The sequence below is a fragment of the Protobothrops mucrosquamatus genome, unplaced genomic scaffold, assembly GCF_001527695.2.
Source record: "Protobothrops mucrosquamatus isolate PMUCROS unplaced genomic scaffold, P.Mucros_1.0 scaffold1146, whole genome shotgun sequence".
Classification (NCBI taxonomy): domain Eukaryota; kingdom Metazoa; phylum Chordata; class Lepidosauria; order Squamata; family Viperidae; genus Protobothrops; species Protobothrops mucrosquamatus.
The window spans coordinates 648,490-658,489 of record NW_015387362.1 but is presented as its reverse complement, the minus strand read 5'-3'; the positions used below and the strand labels follow the sequence as shown (position 1 = coordinate 658,489).

Sequence of the window (10,000 nt, the reverse complement as noted above, 5' to 3'; positions counted from 1 at the left end):
CACTGGGGCAATTGTCCCAAAGGTGCTTTTTCACGAGGCAACTGGATGACTGAGAACCTCCACAGACACCGGGCCAGTTGGTTACCATTCTTATTAAACAAGCCAGCATTAGGAATCTGTCCCTGATCTGCTGACCCAGGGACTGGATACTAGACCTGGCTTTACTCATCTCCCATCCTTTAGAAGTGCTAAATCTGAGATTTTGCCCTGTAAAGCAGACATGATAGCCACGGTTTCATAATTGTCCCGGGAAGTCTGACGAGCCGTGGCTTGCTAGGAGCTCAGTGGAGGAAGTTCCGTCTTGAAGTAGCTCCTTCCTTGTTTCTCATTGTGTAGTGACGGAACCACAGACATCACCCGGACCATCCACTGGGGGGAGCCCACAGCTTTTCAGAAGGTAAGGCTGATTCCCAAATACACCTGAACGGTACACCTGGTATCTAACGCAGCTTTCCTCCAAAGAAGATCCAGAGATGCCTCACTTTTTATTTCCTCGCTGGGAAATGGCTTAGAAGGTGGGGTTTTTTTTTCCAACACACCGCTATGAGTTGACTTTGGGACTAATCTTTCAGCTGGCTTTCTCCAAAAAATCTAACTCCATCCTCAGAGGGAGCAGAAGTAGGATTCCTCCAAAGCATCCAATTCAGACTCAAAGTATCTAATTGGCACCATGTGGAAGAAGGTGCAAGCACTTCTCACGAAAAGAATCAAGCATCAAGTATTTTGTCCAGCAAAGTGTAGAGTAGAATATTCCCTAAAAGGTACCATGGTGTTTTTCCAACAGCTACAGGAGAAATGCTTTATATAGAGAAGACGAAAGGATGTATTTTCGATACTATTGTCCATAGAATACCGGATGCATAATGAGAGAGATGGNGATAGATAGATAGATAGATAGATAGATAGATAGATAGATAGATAGATAGATAGATAGATAGATAGATAGATAGATAGATGTAGGTAGGTAGGTAGGTAGATGATAGGTGGGTAGGTAGGTAGGTAGGTAGGTAGGTAGATAGATAGATAGATAGATAGATAGATAGATAGATAGATAGATAGATAGATAGATAGATAGATAGATAGATAGATAGATACAGAGGATGAGATGGATGGATGATAGATAGATAGATAGATAGATAGATAGATAGATAGATAGATAGATAGATAGATAGATAGATAGATAGATAGATAGATAGATAGATGATAGGTAGGTAGGTAGATAGATAGATAGATAGATAGATAGATAGATAGATAGATAGATAGATAGATAGAAGACAGACAGACAGACAGACAGACAGACAGACAGACAGACAGATAGATAGATAGATAGATAGATACAGAGAATGAGAAGGATGGATGATAAAGTTATTCCTTTGGAATCAAAGAATTTAGTTTTGAATTGCAGTACTAAAAGGAGCCTAGATGATTTATTGTGCAACACTGGGGCAATTGTCCCAAAGGTGCTTTTTCACAAGGCAACTGGACTTTCTTGTTTTTCCTTTGAACACGTTTCACTTTTCATCCAAGAAGCTTCTTCAGCTCTGAGTTTCTTGGATGAGAAGCGAAGCGTCTTCAAAGGAAAAACAAGAAAGTCCAGTTGCCTCGTGAAAAAGCACCTTTGGGATGACTGTGACCTGGATGACTGAGAATCTCCACAGACACCGGGGCCAGTTGGTTACCACTCTTATTAAACAAGCCAGCATTAGAAATCTGTCCCTGATCTGCTGACCCAGGGACTGGATACTAGACCTGGCTTTACTCATCTCCCATCCTTTAGAAGTGCTAAAACCGAGATTTTGCCCTGTAAAGCAGACATGATAGCCACGGTCTCATAATTGTCCCGGGAAGTCTGACGAGCCGTGGCTTGCTAGGAGCTCAGTGGAGGAAGTTCCGTCTTGAAGTAGCTCCTTCCTTGTTTCTCATTGTGTAGTGACGGAACCACAGACATCACCCGGACCATCCACTGGGGGGAGCCCACAGCTTTTCAGAAGGTAAGGCTGATTCCCAAATACACCTGAACGGTACACCTGGTATCTAACGCGGCTTTCCTCCAAAGAAGATCCAGAGATGCCTCACTTTTTATTTCCTCGCTGGGAAATGGCTTAGAAGGTGTTTTTTCTTTCTTCAACACACCGCTATGAGTTGACTTTGGGAATAATTTTTCAGCTGGCTTTCTCCAAAAAATCTAACTCTATGCTCAGAGGGAGCAGAAGTAGGATTCCCCCAAAGCATCCAATTCAGGCTCAAAGTATCTAATTGGCACCATGTGGGAGAAGGTGCAAGCACTTCTCACGAAAAGAATCAAGCATCAAGTATTTTGTCCAGCAAAGTGTAGAGTAGAATATTCCCTAAAAGGTACCATGGTGTTTTTCCAACAGCTACAGGAGAAATGCTTTATATAGAGAAGACGAAAGGATGTATTTTCGATACTATTGTCCATAGAATACCGGATGCATAATGAGAGAGATGGAGTATGTAGGTCTTGTGAGAGAGAGGTGCTACTCCAGGACAGACCTATTTATTTCATTTAAACTTATTTTAGTCTGTAACCACTGGGCTGTTGTTCTGTATGTTCTTCACGCAAGCCATTGGCTGGAAACCGGAGTTATGTATGTTCTGGGTTCACAAATCATACTAAGCTTAGGGTTACTGTGAATTCCCCTTCCAAACGTGATTTCAGAGCATCGTCTTTTCTCCTCTAGGAAGCCTACACAAGAGTGCTGATGGGAAATATCGACTTGAGCAAACTTGTCTTTCCACCCAGATCATCAGGTGAGAATTTGGGAGGTGGGGGGGGGGATAAAGAAAGCAAGAAAAGCTAATATCCTGATGACTTCCTGGGTTTTCTTCTTCAATTGGGATCTCAACTCCGACAAGTCTCAACACTTTGAGCCTGGATATAACCAGGGTTTCCTGAAGGAAAGAGAACCTGAGAGTTAATACAGTATGGAGTCTATTCATATCACCAGCCTGATGGGCTCCAGATGTGTTCTTGAAATCCTTGGCCGGAATGACCTGCAGCTCTCTGGAGCATCTGGAGAAGAGGATGTTGAAAGAAGCAGAGCTAGAATAATTCTGAAATAATTGGAAATATTTGTAGCTTGGGTTTTAGATGCTGGCTGTGGTCCTGTTCTCCAAGCTTGTTTGAATATAATTCCTGAACGTTTCGTTACCAAACGAGGCAACATCATCAGCCATATTTTCTTGTCCTATTCTCTTAGAGTCATTATCAACGAATGTTTCATTTTACCACACATATTTTGGACTGCCTTCTCTACCTCCTAAATGTCTTGGTTTCTAGAATGCTTACCTGTCTTTTGTTTTACTGCAACAGTTCTAGAACAGTTCTAGAACTGCAACAGTTCTAGAACCTTCCAAATTGCTACTTGGCATACTAGATTCATCTATCCCATCCCCATCATAAAGTAGTCAGTTTGTAGCCTAGAATGAGAATGCTTTGTGTCAGTGTTATCTGTAAACCATGATCCTTGAGCCTATCTAGCACCCTCTGCATGAAAGACCTTAGGATTTAGTATATTGTGAGAATCCAGCGCCATGAACCTTGAGAAAGACATTTATCAGGGTGTATAGTCACCTGGGGAAAGCTTTCTTTCAGAGATTTTTCTACGATTCTTGGAATCATAGCATTGGAAGCCACCTTGGAAATCTTCTGATCCAATCGCCTGCTCAAAGAACGAGTCCTCAAACCATCTCAGAGAAACGGCTTTCTAATCTTGGTTTGAAAACCTCCAGGGATGGGTCCACATGACTCAGGAGGCAGGTTCTCTACTGCTTCATATTTTCACAGTCAGGAAATGTCTCATTTAGAGCTTGGACCTCTTAGTGAGGTTTCCACCCTTGGGCCCTTGTCCTATCTTCAGATAATAATAATAATAATAATAATAATAATAATAATAATAATAATAATAATAATAATAATAACAACAACAACAACAACAACAACAACAACAATAATAATAAAGTTGGAAGGGACCTTGGAGGTCATCGAGTCCAACCCCCTGCTCAGGCAGGAATCCTACACCATTTCAGACAAATGGCTGTCCAGTCTCTTCTTAAAAACTTCCAGTGTTGGAGCATTCCTCGCTTCTGGAGGCAGGTTGTTCCACTGGTTAATTGTTCTAAACTGTCAGGAAGTTTCTCCTTAGTTCTAGGTTGCTTCTCTCCTTGATCAGTTTCCATCCGTTGCTTCTTGTCCTGCCTCCAGGTGCTTTGGAGAATAGCTTGACTCCCTCTTCTTTGGGACAGCCCCTGAGATATTGGAACACTGCTATCATGTCACCCTCGTCCTTCTCATCGTTAAACTAGACATACCCAGTTCCAGCAACCGTTCCTTATACAACTTCCCTGTGATATCCCTTCAAGTCTTGGAAAAAAAGTGTTCTCCTGTGTGCCCTTAGTCTTCTCTTCTCTAGGCTAAATATATCCAGTTCCTTGAACAGTTCTTCATAAGGTTTCGCCTCCAAGCTTATCATCCCCTTTGCAGCTCTTCTCTGCCTCTTTCCAGGTTCTCTGCTTTCTTCTTGTATTCTGTATTCCATCAGAACTGGACACGGAATTCCAGTGCAACGTAGAATGGAACTGTTCCTTCCTGGGAATCTTCTGCCTTTCAGAAAATGTTGCTGCCCGCATTGGAGGGTTTCCGATGCGCATTTGGTTATCATACTGGGAAGCAAATGCTTGATTAGATTGGTGTTTGGTTTGCTACGCTCTTTTTATATGTTTTTAGAGCAAAGCTTCAACTTGCATGTATGGGGGGAAAGAAAAAGAGAGAAGCCTAAATATTTTCCCTGCAGAGAGTCAGTAAGATTTGACTTTTGTGTTGCAGGAAGACTTGTGGAATCTTTTGCCCGCCGGCCCTTGTGGGAAGCCGGGCTGAACTACGGCCACGGCACCGGTCATGGCATCGGCAACTTCTTGTCCGTTCATGAATGTAAGTGGCAACCGGGTCAGACCGCAGGTCTTTTGGCTGTTTGGTGACAGCAGATCTGGTGGGGAACCACCACCGGTCAGTGTGAACCAGGAATGGAGAAGCTTTGGCTTTCAAGATGTTGCTACAACTGCTTCTACAAGAGTTGTACTTCTGCAGCATCTGTTTGATTATTTAATTATTCAGTTCAATTCTAATTGACTCAATAGTTTCTTCAGTCCTAGAACAGATAGTATGACTTCATGGAGAAAAGTCTGGGGTTTTTATACATATGTTTACCAATAGAAGAGAATTTTTGTAGCTCAGGGTTGAACTGTGGGGTCCTTGGTGCTCTCTGAGCTGGGCTGTTTTCTTGCAGACGTTTCATTACCCAACTAGGTGACCACATCAGTGCTAGAAGGGAGAGGGGTTTGTTCTCTGTTTATATGCAAGTGGTTTGCCCTGCCAGTGAGCAAACCCCTCTTTTTTCTAGCACTGGTGATGTTACCTAGCTTGGTAATGAAACATCTGCAAGAAGACAACCCAGTTCAGAGAGCACCAAGGACCCCATACATAGGCTTCCCCGAATGTCTCACCATTCATCTCTACATTTTGCTAAGCACATTCCCCAAATACTTTCCCGGATGGACCAGTTTTCATGGGAGTTGTGTCCTCTGTCCCTCAGGCTTCAATGCGCTCTTCCTTAGTAGCTGTTGGAAAGAGGGAATAGGTCCTTATGATTTGAGATGATGGGCTCACCATTGCAAAACAGCGTCATAGGATAAGAGTTCCCACCTTGCACACAGAAAATTCCAGTTCAGGCTTTAGCACCTTCAGATATACTTGGAAAGATTAACATCTAAATTAATATCTAAGAAGAAGTGAGCGAAGACAATTCAAAACTAGAGCTAGGACTGCCGTTTATGGGCTGCAAAAATCCCACTAGTCATTAGAAATCAGTCAAGGTTTCCTGTATTGCTTTGCTGGCATCTGGTGGTAATTTGGATTTTTGCAGCTCCTTAGTCCTAATTTAAAGCAATTTCCTCATAAACTGTGCGAATGAGGCCCAATCCAATTTACTGAAATGATCGGCTCGATTGAAAGATCGACATTAATTCACTTTGGATTGTCAGTTTGATCATATCGTCAGAATAATTTCCTTTAAAAGACCGGTTCTATCTGGATGATTCTTCTGGGGTTGCAGAACAACTTTTTAATCAATCGAATCAGCTGGCTTTATCCAATTCAGAAAATTGATTTGATTATTCAATTGCTGGAACGCTGTTGACTTTTACCCAAGAGAGATTTGCAGAGCCACCCTCCCTAATATTTTGTGATGTGCTTCAGGTGTGGCTGTGAAACCCACTGCCCAAGGCATTGTGAGATACCTTGTATTTGTCGTGGAAAGTCACGGGGAAAAAGCAGCACATCTTGCTATATAACTCCTTGGGATTTTCAAAAATAATATTTTTCTTCCTCCATCAGGGCCTGTTGGGTTCCAGTCCAACAATGTTCCTTTGGATAAGGGGATGTTCACTTCCATAGGTAGGACAACCTGATTTTATTTATTTAATTTATTTATGAAATTTATTTGCCCCCCCCCATCTCACAGTTCAAGGTGACTCTGAGTGTCTTACAACACAGATAAAACACATAAACATTAGACAATCTATATAAATAAAAATGTAAATGTTCGTTTGTTCAAAATCTTAAATCTCTGAAAGTTCTTCACCGATTGCTTCGAAATTTTGACACAACGTTGCATTCGAATACGCGCGTGTTTTTATATACCTATATTATATAGATGTCACACCGGTGACAGGTAAAAACATGCTTTTTTAAAAAAACAGCGCCATCTGTTGGACGTAAAAGCAGCACACACTGTTACCAGACTGAGCCACAGCAACGCGTGGCCGGGTACAGCTAGTTGTAAATAAATCTGAGGCATCTCAGATTTTGTTCCTGACTCCTTTTCTAACTTTCTTTGTCTCCAGAGCCTGGTTATTATCATGATGGGGAATTTGGAATCCGTCTTGAGGATGTTGCACTTGTGGTACAAGCTAAGACCAAGGTGAGACACTTTTCTTGCTCTTACCAGTTCCATTCATAACATGCCATCCATCGGAGGATCGCCTCTGGGCATTACAGTTGCATATGATGAGCTAGGAAAGGTAGTCTTAGCAGGTAGATATACTGCAATGCAGAAAATAAGACCGGCAGGGTCTAGAATATTACCTGTAGACTCATCCATGGCATGCTGGAGGTCCCTGGGAAAAAGGAATCTGGGATTATCCCAACAATTATTACGTTGAAAGGAGGAGGGATTTTTATCAGCCTTCCCCAACTTGCTGATTTCCAGATAACCTTTGACTGAGGAAGTATAGGGGCCGGAGTCAAGCAAGGAATCAGCCTAGAATCATTCCGTTCCCACAAACAATCTAAGTTCAACCCCTCTTGAATTCTATTGATTCTTATCTAGCGCCAATTTAGTGCCGGCTGTTAGTTGACAAGATTCTTGTGTATAGGCATAAGCAATCAATAATCTTAACTGGAATTTAAGGTGTGGTCCTGATTCTTCACACCCAAAAAAAAAAAAAAAGGCCATGAGAGCTGCAGTAGGCCAATCAACTTAGGCCTGGACCTCCTTCCTATACTCCACATATGTTTGACAATGGAGTTTTGTGAATGGACTCCCCAAGAGGCAACTTGGAGGGGAAAATAAAATGTGTCGTGGCAGATAATAAAGATCTTTGGTTACTGAGCAAATTAGAAGCCATATAATGCATACTTGTAATAACAGATGTGTGTAGTGGTTAGGACCCCGGCTGGCCAACAGGCAGGAGATAACTCGTCCCCATGGACAGAATTTCAATGAAAAATCTACCCCCCTTTTTTTATTTCTTTAAGAAGCAACACATACATTCTAATGCAATGCAGTCTCCTGCATGGACTCGGAGAGCTTTCAAAGACGTCTCTATGGGCTCATTCCAAAATGCCACTTGAAGAGCAAACCTGGGATCCCAGCGTGATCCATGCATGTCCTACAAGAATTGAGTCTCTCCTCTTTATTGATTGCAGTATCCAGTGAAGGAAGAACCCTACCTGACCTTCAAGGTGGTGTCCCTGGTGCCCTATGCACGGAACCTCATCAATGAGAGTCTCCTCTCCCGGGACCAGGTAAACGAGGCCTAGATGGGTATCAGCGGACCAAGCCAAGGGATGCCATCTTGAACCTCCCTTCTGTCTTTCTGCAGATCCAGTACATCAACAAGTACTACGAGACCATCCGCCAGATCATTGGGCCTGAGCTGCAGAGACGTCAGCTGGAGGAGGAATACCGGTGGCTGGAAAAGAACACAGAGCCTTTCTCTCACGCCTCACTGCTGGCTGCTTCTTTGGGCACCTTGGCAGTGAGCACCCTGGCTTCTGGCCTTCTGCCAGCAGCTCAACATTGATCCGGGAGCGCCCCACAACTTCCTTGCTACTCTGTGCCCTGTGATCCTGCTCTCCTTGCGCGATCCACCTCAGTCCCCGTATCTCACCGGCCTCCATTCTGGGCCTCTAAACATCGCAAACAAACCTTCTTCCCCTCACAGTCGGGATCACAAGAGTCTCCTGCCTCTGGTTCCAGGCCAGGAACTGTATAAATCCACTCTCTGTTTCTCTCCTTGGGAGCCCAGGTGGAGAAGAGGCTGAAAGAAGGAAGGGGAGATACAGTTTTAAGGTTCACAAGGGAATACAGGTAGTCCTTGATTTACAACAGTTCATTTAGTGACCGGTCAAAGTTACAACAGCACTGAAAGAAGTGACTTAGGACCATTTTTCACGGTTATGACCTTTGCAGCATCCCCATGATCGTGTGATCCAAATTCAGACACTTAACAACTAGTTCCTATTTACGACGGTTGCAGTGTCCCGGGGTCACGGGATCCCCTTTTGCAAGCAAAGCCAATGGGGAAACCAGATTCACTTAACAATTGGGTGACTAACTGATCCACTGATTCACTTAACAACTGTGGCAAGAAAAGGTCATAAAATGAGGCAAAGCTCACTTAACAAATGTCTCACTTAACTTGAGAAACCTTGGGCTCAATTGTGGCCGTACGTCGAGGACTACCTGTACATCTGGAGGGCTGGAGGCTGTAGGAGGCTGACTCAGAGGATTAATCATTGTTTAGTACACATACTAAGAGGGTATGAAGAGAGAACGGCACGCCTGTCTGGTATCACACAGTGCCTTATGCTCATAATGTGGACCTGCTACGTTCAGAAGCCTGAGCCCACCAGGACCTCTAGGTCCTGTCATTCAGGAGGTTGGTCCATCCCACTGATAGACCATCCCTTCATAAACTGATCCGGACCTCTTGCAAAACCAGCCAGCCAGGTGCTGCTAATAAAATTACCCCTAAAGAATTTCATCGAGTGTTATCTTTTAATGAGTTGAAGATTGAAATGGAGGGGGGGGGGAAAAGGTCCTGCTGAATTCCCAGGCAAATCTGTGCACCATCTGTGCCTGGGGCTCCTCATCACCTCGTAAAAATGTCATATAACAAAATTAGAGTTGGGGGCTAAGCCCGGAGAGGCTACTGTTGACAAGAACAGTGGCTCATCGAGGGTGGACAGGCTAATGGTTGACTCCATTTGCAGGCTGAAGAGGAAGAAAAGTAGGAGCCCAACTTTCCAGATAGAAACCAATGGTCAATAAACAATAGTTTAGAGAGTGACTACAATAAATGACCACCTCCATGACCTTGGGAGTGACTTCCAATAGAAAGAAGGGTCTGACCATTTGGAAATCTAAAACTCAGGACTTTTGCCGTGCTTTGCCACCCGCTGAGTTTGCAGTTCAAAAGGAAGCCCTCAGCAATTACCAGCTCAAAAAAGGACCTGCCTACAGCTTGGTAGGTGGTAGCTTGGTTGTAGCAAGTCTACAGTTCCAAATTTGCCACCTGCAGTGAGGTGTTCCAGAGAGGAATTAAATTTATCCTCTACTGGAGAGATTAGGGAGGAGGAGGAGGAGGAGGAAGGAAGAAGGAAGAAGGAAGGAGGAAGGAGGAAGGAGGAAGGAGGAAG

At 43.6% G+C, this 10,000-nt stretch overlaps 1 protein-coding gene across 1 annotated transcript in view; it reads left to right on the top strand.

Annotated features, from left to right (window-relative positions):
* XPNPEP2 (X-prolyl aminopeptidase 2) overlaps positions 1–8,634 on the top strand; it is a 28,489-nt gene extending 19,855 nt beyond the window's left edge. Inside the window, exons 15-21 of the mRNA XM_015820577.1 lie at positions 337–397; positions 2,703–2,772; positions 4,847–4,951; positions 6,413–6,472; positions 6,922–6,998; positions 8,006–8,104; positions 8,182–8,634. Coding sequence (XP_015676063.1) covers positions 337–397; positions 2,703–2,772; positions 4,847–4,951; positions 6,413–6,472; positions 6,922–6,998; positions 8,006–8,104; positions 8,182–8,382 — 673 coding nt within the window. The 3' untranslated portion in view covers positions 8,383–8,634. The remainder of the gene's footprint in view (positions 1–336; positions 398–2,702; positions 2,773–4,846; positions 4,952–6,412; positions 6,473–6,921; positions 6,999–8,005; positions 8,105–8,181) is intronic.
* Positions 8,635–10,000: the final 1,366 nt, after the last annotated feature.